The sequence below is a fragment of the Cuculus canorus genome, chromosome 4, assembly GCF_017976375.1.
Source record: "Cuculus canorus isolate bCucCan1 chromosome 4, bCucCan1.pri, whole genome shotgun sequence".
Lineage (NCBI taxonomy): Eukaryota > Metazoa > Chordata > Aves > Cuculiformes > Cuculidae > Cuculus > Cuculus canorus.
The window spans coordinates 17,384,821-17,399,136 of record NC_071404.1 but is presented as its reverse complement, the minus strand read 5'-3'; the positions used below and the strand labels follow the sequence as shown (position 1 = coordinate 17,399,136).

The following is a 14,316-nucleotide window of genomic DNA, read 5'->3' as shown; positions in this document are numbered from 1 at the left end:
TGCCCTTCAGTGCCGCTTGAACTACTTCTTCCACTGTAAAATACAAGGACTTCTTCCACTGTAAAATACAAGTTTTGCGCTAAAACTAGCCAAAGCAAAAGAGAGTGGGGGACCTTTGAGCTTTGTCACCAGTCACCAACTGTCATCGTTGTTCCTTCAGACACAACAATTTGATAACAGCACCACTTAGGCATATTCGGGTTAGTAAAGGACAGAGATGTAACCTTACCCTGTAGTTACGTTCTTTTAACTAACATCTATTTGAACAGCATTTTAAGATTTCTTAGACTTGGTTAATGACTTTACTAGTGTCTTTTGATAGTCCTTTGATACTTAAACAAAAGTTTTATTTTATTTTTTTTTTCTACAACAGAAGTTTTCCTTATTTCATGGTAGACTTTGCCCGAGGTTCCTTGTGTAAAATATCCTTTCCTCAAAGAACCTTAAAGAGTGATTGGATGGGACTAATCAGAACAATATTAAGAAGTTTTAGAACTTGACCCCTTGCTTTTATTGTTCATATCAATGCTAAGAAGTTGCTAATACATAGGAGTTTTGGTTTGCCTTTCTGGCATAGGCATAAAATGTGGGTAGAATTAATTTCCTCAATAAAAGTTAATACTTTATGGTAAAACTGATTATGCAAGCCTTGGATGTTGCCTAAAAGAAAGGGAGTATTTGTATTGATGTAATTTTTCCTTGAATAAGTAAGGGCTTCAAGGTTTTCATTCTGAATTTCCCCTAACTTGAAGTTGAGTTACAGTAGCTGATTGATTGGTTTTGGGTTTTTTAATTGAGCTGCTTGCATTTGTGTTATCAATAGTCTTTTACACGTGAAGTGGTTTTAGATGCATAGTTTAGAATGTATCCTCTGATTAGAGCAAATGCTAGTCCAGTTGCCTAAGGAATAATACATAAAGTTACTTGAAGTATTTGTTCTTAAGTGATTCTTACCATAGGCACTAGGTGGCAGTCTCCAATAATTTATCGCACTGTTTAATTTTGAGCTGAATCTCAGACTTTATGTTAATAAATTTTACTACTGTGTAAAAAAAAATGACACCCATTTAGTTTTAACTTTATAGCAAATGAATTTATGTGCCTATTTGTAAATTACTGCTAAAATTATTAAAATTCAGGTAAATATAATGGATTCTAACCTGTGATTTGGATCTTACTACTTTTTCTTTCTGTTTAAAAATTATTCTGTGTTGTTTATAAACTCAGCTTTACTTTTGACCAAGAAGTTTTCTGCTCTTCTGAAATTATGACTAAAAAATTTGAAAGACTAGTTGGTAGTTTTGGGTAATGTTCAATATACTGAAGAAAGCAATAATGAAAATAGCATATATACTCACAAGTGTGTGTGTATGTGTATATATGTGTACACACACCCGCAATGCTGAAACTTAGCCTACTTGCTTGACAATATTTTTTAATATGGTAAGGTAGGAGAGAATCCAGCTGAGTAGTTTAAACTTGGCTTATTAACTTTTAAGTGTTATCAGGTAAGATGCAGTGAAACTGAATAATCTTGATTGAAGGCGGCTTTGTTTTTGTAGAAGCTCCCTGAAGCAATTTCTTTTGTCACAGTCTCCTGAAATGTTTATGGAATTTATTCCTAGAATCTCCTGCTTGTCACTACTGAGACTTTGTCTGATTCACTAATATTTTAAAGTGGTGCTTTTTATTGAAAGGTTTACGATTCATGTTTATAGTGTATCGTGGAACTGTTCCAGAGGTAATGGTTCTTGCTTCCAAATATTTAGTAGCCTGCACTTTGCTTTATGGAGATTTTTGTTGTTTTTCTAGTTCTGCGAAAAAAAAGATTTGGGACTTTTTCTAGCTCAGGAAATATATTTTATGTGTTTGTAATGAGGTAAAGTTCAATAGGTAAAATACATCTGTATTACAAAAAGGTACTTTAAAAAGCAGGTGGCTGTTTATCTTTTATCTCACAAATGTCAAGTTAAGTGTTGAGAGACATGACTAGTTGTTACTCGAACCTGCCACATCATATTCCATGCTGTGTAGTAAATAAAAGTGCTCCTCCCTTCATCTTGACTTTTTTCTTAACATCTCAGTGAGTGATTGAGCAGTGAGTGTTCTGTCTGCCTTTCAGTTTACTCTTCATTTATTCCTCATAACTTCTGCTCTTCTCAGTGTAGAAGGTTATTTGCTCATTATTTCATTAAAACAATAAAAACACATTCTATGTAAGATGACCTTACTTCCTGTCTGTGTTATTGTGTGCAGTATTAAAATGTAGGGAGAGTGCTGTATTGCCTCTTCCACATATTTTAATATTCTGTTTCACAGAGCTCTGAAAGGGAGCAAAGAGTAAAGTATATTAAATAACTTTGTTTCCTTTTGATGCACAGTGTAAGTGCTTCTGTTTGACTGCTTAAGTCATCATTCCTCATCACTTGATCTTTCCTTTTGAGTATATTTAGTTCTGTGTATTTGTCAGAGCTATATTGGTGTTAACATAGCTACTTCAGAGAGACGCTAAAACTCTGAAAACTTGTGTCAGATGAATCCAAGATTCTGTCATTAAGTAAACTAAACTGATGATTAAATTGCTGTGGTCAAACTGGCAGAGGCTGAATCATCAGATTGTGGTGGTTTTGGCAGGTGTAACTTCGTTACTGCTATGCACTCCACGTAATAGTGTGCTCCTAAAAAACACTTCACAAAATTAAATTGCATCTTCTGAAATTAAAAAAAAAAATAATGAGCGCTGCTGTATTTTTTTCAACATCATGGAAAGTTTCCAAAATTATCGTCATCGAGTCTTATAAATTACTCTAATTTTATTAAAATATTCTTTGACAACATAAACTCACATACCTTGCTGGAACAACAAATCTAAGGTAGAGACAGAAGGGGATCTGGTGGAGTTCTCTTCAGAATTGCAGTCCTTGATGATAAGTTCCTAAAACTAACTACCTGTGATTGAAAGGTACAGTTTCCTTTTACAATTCAGACACATTTTTTTATTAATAGACCAGAGACCCAGAGATTCCGGACAGATTAATGTCTCTGCTTGTTTTGAACCACTTTTATAGAGCTAACTTTTTGTTTTTCTTGAAAATATGTTGCACACCAATAAAAGCTCTTGTGGGAATGTGGAAAGGCTCCTCTCTTATTTGAAAAACACCATGATATGAAAGGTTAAATTTGTATGTTAGTGAAATTCTGATGAGACTCCCAATTTAATAATGATACTTAAGGCATTTTACATCTTGTCCACAAAGCAAGTAAGGACTTCTTATGGAAAGTGAGACCCCCTAGCCAATTCTAGGTTTCTTAAGAAAATACAGTACAAGACTATGAATTTTCTTATATATGACAATATTTACAGCTCTTCCATGTGTAAATAGATAAAATATTCTGTGTTTTTCTTTTATTCTGCTCTCTTCTCTGAGATTAAGTAAAATGAGTGAATTTAGGTCCTGAGGGTAATAATGTCATTACCTTTAGTTGTATTATATGTGCCTCTTAAAATTCCCATCGCCTTTCTGTGAAATCATATATTTACACTTTTCAGTATGAAATAAATAGAACAATGTTACTTCAGGGAAGAAACTGTAGAAGGAAAATATCTCAAGAAAAAAATCCCAGCCAAACCAAAACAAACACATACGCTGGCATTATTATTATAGAACTAATTTCTTTGTTCATATTACCAAGTTTTTAAAGAAATTTGAACCTCTGTTGCACACTTAGCTGTTAAATACATAAACTTCTTAACTGTCTAGTTGAGTTCATTGAGAAAGTAGTGCACTCGTCCACGAAAAGGTGTGGCTTTCCACCAACAAAACCAGACAGGTGCATTCGGTGTTTTCTGTAGTAAACACTCAGATCAAGTACTCCTTTCTCCTTTCCATAACAGTGCGTAGTGTAGCAACATCACAACCTTCTCTTTCTTTCTTTCTTGTAAATCAGACCGAAGGGAAGAGCACTTTCACTTCCTTTATAGGATGGAATGTGGTGTCACAGGGATTCCTCCTTGGTGAGTAAATCCTGATTTTCTTTTTCCTTCTGTACTGTCAAGAAAAAATTCACACATCTATATGTAATCAGTAAAAAGACTGATTACAAATGAATAGTATAGCTAAATTAACAAATATGCTTCAAAGGAGAAACCAACGCTTAGCTTTAATAACCAACAAATGAAATGGATTCAGTGCTATTTGTGGTAGGTATATCTCCATATGTAACTTCACATCACTGTGGAAATAGGATGTGATCTTATTTTTTACATAGAGCACCTGCAAACCAGCTTGGCACGATTTAAAATAGGATACCTTGGATAAATTATCGCCCCTGCTGTACTTAGTTAATAGTGCCTTAAGTTTTTTGAGTGTATTCTGGGTAATATTTCCATCAAGTACATAGCTATATTTTTGTCTGTGCTTCAGTTTTTTTGTCTGTACTACGTTTTTCTTGTAATGCTTAACATATGTTTTGGGGAGTTCTGAAAGCTCATTGCCAGGTATTCTTAGTATTAGACTTGAAATTGATTCTTTGCTTAATAAAATACAGCACTTCAGCATATGTTTGTTTACTGACTTCAGTTGTAGTTGATTCTGTTAGTGAAAAATAAAAACTTAATGAAACCTAATGCTAGTTGTCACTTATTTGAAACCTCATTTTTTTTTTTTATTTATTTATTTTGAGACAGCTCTCTTCGGGGCCTAACAGCAAGGTTGGTTTTGTTTCATTCTTAGCATGGTCTCGTGCTGTGTTGTGTGCATGTAGAGACTTTATTGTTTTGCCATATAAGTAATGTCTGCCTTTGGGACAATTTTTATGAGCACTTAGTCTGTGTATTTCACAATTTTAACAGCAGTGAAATTTTGCATACTGTAAACTGTGTCTCTTTTTAAAGTCTCGAACTGGACATTAGGTCAAAATAGCTTTTCTTCCTGAAGCCAAACTTAGTTCCAAACTGCAGCATAATTGTAGGAAAATGTTCCAAATAGATCATTTTTCACATTTAGAAAATTCTTAGTGTGTAGGTGTATGGGCAAGTATTCCCTTCAGACAAAAATACTTTTAAATAAAACAAACAACAAAATGCCACAACTGGAATCTAAAGAACTCTATAAGGTGACTGGAAAACCATAAGTAATCAGGCTAGTGAACACTTAAGGAGCACCAGAAGGCTTGAAAGAAGTCATATGATAGCATATCACAATGTGCAGTTAAGTTTAAAGGCATGTATGTAGAGTGCTTATGCATTGGATGCTAAAGTAATTAAGTACGTGGGCAAGTATACTTTTCTACCGGTTACTTGGTGTACAATATAATGAAAACGTTCATTTTACAGTGACAGTTGCTGAGAAGCATACCATAGGTGACTGTAGTGAGATATTTAGGCTTTTTATACAGTAAGAACAAATTCCTGTTGGTCCTGGGGTATGTTTTATGTTCCAAATGGTTTAACCACTTTAAGTTTGATATGCAAGATCTATTAAAACAATTAACATCTTATCTTGGTTTTCTTGGAAGTCAGTCGCTTAAGCAAACTTTTGCATTAGCTACTTGTGGTTTATAACATATTAGAGCCAAATATAATTAAAATGTGTTTTATTTTTAGTAATGCTCTACTTAATTTTAAGTAACTCTGAATTCATGCTTTCTAAATATGTTTCAAGGTGACAAAAACATAAGCAGGAAAGTTTGAAGAATGAGCATTAATTCTTGAGCTTATGAATAGTGTTGAAAAAAGTAATCTTTTCTGTAACAGACCAGTTTTCTTGATTTCTAGCTCGTGGTTGTTGGTCAGTGCACTGTATAAATTTTGCTGAAGTTTCACTTTGAATTGCTTCAGACAGTATGTGATGAGCAGTGAGCTTAGTGTGCTTTGCCTTTTGTTAGTTGACTGGACTGAAACAGAAGCATGGCACGGTTCAATAGGGTGTTATAGTAGGAAGGCTTGCACATCACTTTCTTATATTAAAATTAGTAATAAGCTTGTATATCCCCTTAAGCATGCATTTGTATAAATATGTTGTTTGAAGACATAAGGATTTGTTTCAGTGGAGATTTTCTGTCAATTAGTAGCTGTAATAGTGTACCCAAAGGCTGAGAAGTTTGGATATCTCATTGTAGCACATTGAACTCCCTGTGTATGTTTTTCTGTGTTGTCTTAATTTGCTAGCTAGTGTTACAGTGTGAGAAGGTTTATCTGTGGAGGAATGCTTTGATTTTCACTTTGAATTCATGCAAATTGAAGGATCATCTCATGATTAAACAGCTCTGTGTATTCAAGAGTAGTAATAGTAAGGCCATGCAAGATTTTATCTAGCAGATAATAGAAACAATGGATGAGCCTTACTTTTTACTATTAAGGTATTTTGATGTTTGCAGGAGTTTAGTTTAAATATTTGATTCCTTGGTAGTCTGTACAGCTAAGCATGGGAGCTCAAGTTCTAGCATAATGAAACTACTTGTAAAATTCTGTAAAGAGCATCTTGGACAGCATTACTTAGAGCAAAAGTGTTAGAAGTAATAATCGTAGGATCGTAGAATCGTTTGAGTTGGAAAGGCCTTAAAGATCATCTAGTTCCATAGTCCCAACCTCATTGCTGTGGGCAGGGATGCCTTCCACTAGGTCACATTGCTCAAAGCTTCATCCAGCTTGTTCTTGAACACCTCCAAGGATGGGGTACCCACTACTTCTCTGGCCAGCCTGTTCCAGTGCCTCACCACCCTCACCCCAATATCTAAATCTCCCCTCCTTCACCTTAAAATCATTACCCGTTGTCCTGTCCCTGCACTCCCTGATAAGGAGCCCCTCCCCAGCTTTCTTGGATGCCCCTTTTAAGTACTGGAAGACTGCTGCAGGGTTTCCCTAGCACCTTCATTTCTCTAGGCTGAACAAGCCCAACTCTTCCCAACTCTTTTAACCTGTCTCCTTATGGGGAGGTGTTTTAGTCCATTAATCGTCTTTGTGGCCCTCCTCTGGACTCACTCTGACAGATCTATGTCTTTTTGGTGATGAGGACTCCAGTACTGAATGCAATACTCTAGGCGAGGTCTAACCAGAACGGAGGAGCATAATTACCTGCCTTGACCTGCTAGTTGCACTTATGCAGCCCAGCATAAGGTTGGCTTTCTGGGCTGCAAGCACACATTGCCAGCTCATGTTGAGCTTCTCATCAACTAACCAGTACCCCCAAGTCCTTCTCTTCAGGTCTACTCTCAATCTGTTCTACACACAGCCGGTAATTGTGCTTGGGATTACCCCAACCCAGGTGCAGGACATTGCACTTGGTCTTGTTGAACTTCATGAGGTTGCCACAGGCCTACTTCTCAAGTCTGTCAAGGTCCTTGTGGATGGCATCCCTTCTCTCCAGCATGTCAACTGTGCCACGCAGTTTGGTGTTGTCAACGAACTTGCTGAGAGTACACTCAATCCCTCCGTCCATGTCTGCGACAAAGATGTTAAGCGACACCAGTCCCAATACTGATCACTGAGGAATGCAACTCATTACTGGTCTCCATTTGGACACTGAGCTGTTGACCACAACTCTTTAAGTGCAACCATCTAGCCAACTCCTTATCTACCAAGTGGTCCTTCCATCAAATTGATCTCTCTCCAACTTGTTTACCAGGATGTTGTGTGGGACGTTGTCAAATGTTTTGCTCATAATGGGATAATGGTAGAAAATATTTAAGTAAAAAGATAGACGTTGTGTGTCTTAATAAGAGGCATTTGAAGGACAGTCCAAATGCCTTGAATCCATGTATTTACTGATTTGTGAGATAAGAAATTTGCAATTTAAATTGTATCTGTATATGTAATTGGCCAAATAGAGAAACAATTCACATAACAGTATTTCTGAAATCCAGTAGGATACTAGAGGAACTGCATCTTGGACAAAGGTGCTCGTGATACTGTCTTTTAAGAGTGGATTTCGCTAAAGCCAGGAAACTGTTAATGTTTAATTCACTTCTGCAGCATCACTGTATGCCTGGGATAGCTTTGAAGGAGGAGACCATCTGATTTATGTTGAAAGATTCTACCGCTTGCTGGTTTGTAACCATAATGATTAAATTTAAAATAAGATAGCCATTAGGCTCTTTTATTTATTGTTCTCCTTTTCTCGTATAGATATAAAAGACCCATAATGCATTTTCATGTAAAATTTTTCCTCTGTATTCTGTCACACCTCCTGCACAATGGTAAAAGTACGAAGTGTTTTGAAATGATTGGACTCGATGACCCAGTGGTTCCCTTCCAACCTAGTGATTCTGTGATTCTGTGAAATGAGCTACGCTGTTTCAACTTCTCCTGTCTGTTCAGTGGTTTCTGGAGTTGTACAGTAGCTCGGTATTGTTTAATTCTTGCCTCTTGGCTCCCTGTTTTCAAATGAAATATTCAAAGTATTATTAGCGATATATGTATTTCTTGTTTGTTTCTTGACCTTTGTATGGTTGTCATAGTTGCTCTATGCCATCATTTTTCTTTGTTTTTTGAGATTCTCTGGTACTCATGGTGCAGATGAATACAGCGTTATAAATTTGTATGTGATATTAATCACAAGGTCTGATTGCATAGTGCTCGAATTTGTTCTGAAAGTACTTTCTAGTGTTGGCATTGAGTAGTTACTGGAGACAATAAGTAGATATATGTATTGAGAAAAAAAATGCAGAAAAGGTCACATGTGTGCTAAGGTTTTTGTATGGCAGGGATAAAATCATGTCAGCCTGTGTGTGTACGTATGTATTAAAGAGTTTAATGTGAAGGACAGGAATGATTTGTGACAAATACAAATTGAACCGATATAAGCCTGATCATATAATAAAACTGCAGTGTTCAGTTCTCACCAAACATGGATTTCGTTTCATAACTGCAGACTTTACACTTAGTTCTGTATGTTTGCCAGAAGGTAACTAATCATTAGACTTAATCCATTTACATGATTTCCTTGCCTTTATAGGAAATAACTATCCCGATGCCATTTTATATTCAGAGCCACACCTCAGAATCCTTTTGTAAATGCTATTAAACAAAGCAGAAAAGGATTCTGCTGCAATAAAAATGCTTCTGTGGATTTATGCAGTAGTCATCGTTAATCTCTTTCAGTCAGAAACGCGTTAGTTGTAGAACATAGATCACTTGTCTTGACAATATGAAGGGCTGTTTCTTAGTGTACAATGAAAGAACACTGGAATATATTTTAATTGCCAGGATCATCTTCCTCTTTTTAGTTTCTGGAAAGCAGTTTTCTGTATTCAGCCATTGCAATAATCCTTTGTACTGATTAGGGAATAGAGATACTGAGAGCTCTTCCGTCATCAAACTGAGTAAATTGAAACTGTTAAGATATTTTTGTGACTTTTTAAAAATGTATTTTGAGGAAGTTGTCACAATATTACTGATGGTTCCGCTTCTCTTTAGCGTGAGAAGCACAAGGATCTATTGTGCAGTATTGAATGGAACGTTAATAGAGTGTGTTTTAGTTAAAACTTCAGAAACAAATTGAATGCTTGCTCTACTTTTTTTCAAGGTATACAGCCTATTGAAAAACTAAAACCAAGTCACTTTGAGGGATAAAATTCTCAAAGGGCATTATTGGGATCTACCCTATTCTACAAAAGCCTGATTCCTCTACAGCACAGCAATCAGTTGTAGTTTATCTGACCCTTTGGGGCAGTCTTAAATTAAATTGTAGTGATGTTCAGTTTGCTCTGTACGCAGCACATTCTCAAAATACTTAAATCTTTCCACTGTATAGGATGCTGTGTATGAGTTTAGATTCACCTTTTTATAGCATTATTCTCTTGAGTTAGTTTTCAGGGTTGAGACCACCTTTAGAAAAGCATTTATGCTCTTGAGTGTGTGTAGTCTGTTCTTGGAGTTTGTGTTCCCCTCTGATAGTTGATTTTACATCACCTTCTCCCAAATCAGTTTTACTCGAGTGTAGTCATAGGGATGAAAATCAACACTAGCAGAAGAGGGAGGAAGGTTCACAGTACATAATAACTGTGACATGTGACTGTACTGGTGGTTGATGTTATTTGTAAGCCAGAGAACCTTTTGCATGATAATTTTCAGTCTGGTTTTAGAAACCTCATAAAGGTTCTATTTGCTAGTGCATTTCAGCAAGACCATCGCATTGTAAAAATCAGTTCCTTGCCATACCTTTAAAACCTAGACTTTTGAAGTGGGTGTCTTTTCTGCTAGTCGGGCTTTCTCTACCACATACTCAGTACTTCTGTAATGATAAGGTAGTTGTCTGGAAGAATGAAGATGCTAATTTTCTGAATTGACAAATTCTGATTCTTCTTTTCATTCATGTATTAGTGTTGTGGAATAATAACACCTTTACCACTTTATCCAAATCTGTATTGTGGAATATGTCTGTTGGGTGGGAGACTTGTACTGAAATGATTTGAGTAGACTTCCAAATTGAAGGAGGCTGGAAAAAAGGCATGTGCTGTGTTATTCAGTATATGAGTGGTAATCATGATCGTGGGCTTACTTAAATCCTATGAACGTTTCAATATATGCTAATATATTTAAACAAGTATAATCGTTGAAGTCAGATACAGTATGTAATTTTTGAGGTAGGTGCTTTTTTCCTGTGTGTCATGTAAGGGCACAGTCTCGGGTTCTTTAAGCAGCAGGCAAATACCTGGTGTGCTGTAAGATGGATAGTCAGTTTTCTTTCAGTTTGTAAACTGGTGTTTTCACTTAAAACTCAGTTTGGTGGGGAAGGAAGGAAATTCACAGAAGGTTTTTCTCAAGGACTTAGTCTGAAATAAAGTCTGGTGTGGTTACTGCTACTGGATGACTTCTGACAGCAAAAAAATGTTTCTTAGGGTGAAAAAGTGTGTCTAAGCAGTTCTGATGCGACCAGGTTGAATTCTGTTACTCAGAATATAATTCATTTTAATATGGAATAGAATTAATTTTAATACAGATTATGCAGTGTAAAGCATGTAATAAAAGGAGTAGTTGAATGTATAGTACTGTAAATCTGAGAGTTCTGGAAACTTTACTGCTCGTGCTTCTAGGAGGATGATCTGTTTGCCTGTTGTAGAATGATGCTGGTTCAGTGAGTGCTACAATGCGGGAATGGTGTCTTCAGGGCTGTGTTCTTTTGAGTGGAAGACAGCAAAGAAGCCTGAAGTATAACATTGGCTCTGATGTTGTATTTAAATAAATTGAGTCAGGTAGCTGGGATTTTTACTTGTCTGCAGAGGCTGTAGAATGTCGTGACTCCCAGAGGTCATAAGTAACTGTTTGGATGGTTTTTAAAAACAGTATGAATTTTTGTCAAATTATTCTAATTTTTTCAAAATCTTATCAGTTTATGTGACCATTGCCTAATCTCTGGATAACCTAGTGATTTAAGAATACAGGAAATGAAAATTCATAACTTCCATTCTTCTAATTGATTCTTGCTTTTGCAAAAAGTTAACTTCTGCAAACGCATTTCAGCGTATATTAAAAATACATACAAATAATGGAAATTATTTCTCTTTTTTCTATATTCTCAAATAACATTTTGATTTAATTTGAAGGCTTTTTAAATGCTTTGCATCCTATTAATAATACTAAACTAAGTAAATAGATAAATAAATACTGCCTTGCAATTTCACTATGCTTATGGCTGCTGTTGTGGCAATTGAGGTACAGCTATTTTCTTCCTATGTTTTGAGTTTATAGTAGGAAATTGTGTAATGATTCATTTAATATTCTGGATTACTTGTGGGACTATAGATAGAAAACTTCTGCATTGGTTCGAGATCAGCCTCAAGCTCTGATGTGAAAATGTTTTTACATTTACTGCTGTAGACCGTGGAACTAAATGAAGATAGGGAATTGCATTTAGAACCAGTTGCTCAGCATCTGGTTCATTGTACCCAAATTGAAGATGACTGTTTTAATTCTTTCTCTTTTGGTTATAGCAAATACAATTTCTGTAGCTGCAGAAGTCAAAATGATAAGTAGAATTGGCTGGAAGAGGGTCAAGGTAAATTTAAAACCAAGGGGCATTCATGCAGAAGTTTCTTAACAAGTTAGGAGCTCTTGCCCAACAAATACAACATATTAACTAAATGGATGTGGCAGATAAGAGCATATTATCCTGTTCAGAAGTGTGATCTGTAAATGTGTATGACAGTCAAGGTGTTGCTTATGAGTTGGAGTGAGAGGCAGGAGAAGCAGTAGTAATAAACTACACTAAAAATGCAAGCTTGTTTAACAGCTTCTGTAAATTCCTGTTGACTTGGCAACGTTTATATTTTGTGGGTATATAATAATTAGTGGAAACTTTTCTCTTTGTATTTCAGTGATAGACGTTTGCTACAACCTGCTCAGGTATGTGACATTCTCAAAGGAGTTATATTGGTCATCTGCTACTTCATGATGCACTATGTTGACTACTCTATGATGTATCATCTGATAAGGGGACAGTCTGTCATAAAGCTCTACATCATCTATAACATGCTTGAGGTAAGAATGTTGGTATCAGAATATCAAGCATGCTTTTTTCAGACTCTGAAATATTGTATTTAGATTATGGCACATCTCATATTCTCACAAATGTGTGTGCACCCGTGATAATAAGCATAGATGTGCCAAAACAGGCAATTTTGTTAAAAATAAATCTTGAAGGTATTGTTTCATGTTGCCTACTTCCCGCAGCTTATTAATCAATATAGTTGAATGAAAATTGAGAACTGGAAATAGAGGAAGAACTGTGTTAAACTGGAATGCAAGAAGTGGAATAAATGAGGTTTTTAACATGTTGAGAAAAGTAGAAATAGTGATTTGAAATAGTGATAAGATCCTGCGAGCAGAGAAGGAAGTTGGTATAATAGAAAGCATGGAATTTAGTTTTTAATTCTTCGTTATGAAAGTATAGTTTTTGCTGTATGCAAAGACATGTTACTCCTTAACCTGTCTTGGTCCTGACTAGCCAACAGAAGCCTGAGCATGCAAATATAGTGATACAAAAAAAGGAAATACTGTTTGAGGGATAAGAGAAAGAGAAATTTTAAGGAAAAAAAATTGTTCCTGTTTTCGTTAGTAATTGTAAAATCATGACATTTTCAATTGCATTTCTATGATTCAAAAAGTAAATAATGTCTTCATAGCTCCAGTGTCTTCTCTGTTCTGCAACTACAGGATGTATAGAGCAGTACAACCCCTTAAAAGGACTGAATCAGAGCTTTGTACTCAAGAGTTGCTGTACTAGGATTCAGGGATCTCTCAATAATAATATTTAAACCATGTTTAAACATCTGTGTAGCATTATTTGAAGAATGCTAAAATGGGTCTTTGAGCAAGGCCTGAATATTTCGTTGAAAAACATTTGTTCTTTCCTCATAAAATATGAAAATATTACATAAAGAACACGCTTCATTATCCTAAGTGAAATAAATACCTTACAGGCCACCTCACTTGTCCACAGAGTTTTGTTTTCTTTGACTTTAATTTGCTAAAAACCATTTACAAATATTAAATTGGCCCTGAGTTACTATGTGGATTTTAGTTGTGTTGGGAAATTTTCGTCTGTATGTAGTTTCATATAATCTGCGAGAGATTACACTTACTAAATAAAAGCATGTGCTCAAAATAGTATTTCTGTTATATGCCAAGATTACTTCTTCCGTGGCTTTAAGAGAAGTGACTCATGTCACTGTGTGCTTACAACATAATTTGAGAAGTACTGCAGTCTTTACTGTGAATTGGGAATCATGTGCCATTCTGTTCTGAATGAAGAGGAGAAAAGCCGACTTGTAGAGTATGTTTGGCAGAACCAAAAGTGCATGTCTCAACTAAGAAGTTGAATCAGGGGCTGTGGGTTTTTTAGGAGAGTGAGAAAGTCGGTTACCTAGTCGTAGTAATCAGAAAAATTACATTAGAGTTGCAAGTTGAAAAATGGTATTTAATTTCCATGGTGTCTCATGAAACCCAACACACCAAGCACTGGGCATATTTTTAAAGAGCTTTTTACCATAGTAGGCTGCAGCCACAGTATTGGCAGAAAAAATCGTGGGATCCCACTCCAAAGTCTTGGTTCCTAGTCAGTTTTCCACAATTTGAATATTGGCTTGCTCAGACTACTTAGATGAATTTTGTTATAAGCCTTTGCTAGTAGTGCAAGCCTAATGTTTTTTTTTAAAGAACTGTTTAAATACCTTTTTTTTTAAAGTAATAAGCTTTACATTTTCACAAGTTTTCAAAATAGGAATATCTTTTAAATTTAGTTAAATCAATGAGCAACAGAGATGTTTACAATGTCCTAATGTTTTCGGCTGTTGACAAGTCCAGGGAATGTTGTCCTG

The 14,316-nt window shown here is 35.6% G+C and overlaps 1 protein-coding gene across 2 annotated transcripts in view; it reads left to right on the top strand.

The window, feature by feature from the left end:
- Positions 1 to 14,316, top strand: part of TAPT1 (transmembrane anterior posterior transformation 1) — a 48,839-nt gene that overhangs the window by 9,843 nt on the left and 24,680 nt on the right. The window contains exons 4-5 of one of the 2 annotated variants that reach the window (XM_054066499.1): positions 4,688 to 4,711; positions 12,316 to 12,478. In XM_054066499.1, the coding sequence (XP_053922474.1) occupies positions 4,688 to 4,711; positions 12,316 to 12,478 (187 nt within the window). The remainder of the gene's footprint in view (positions 1 to 4,687; positions 4,712 to 12,315; positions 12,479 to 14,316) is intronic. The other variant, XM_054066500.1, reaches the window with a different exon arrangement.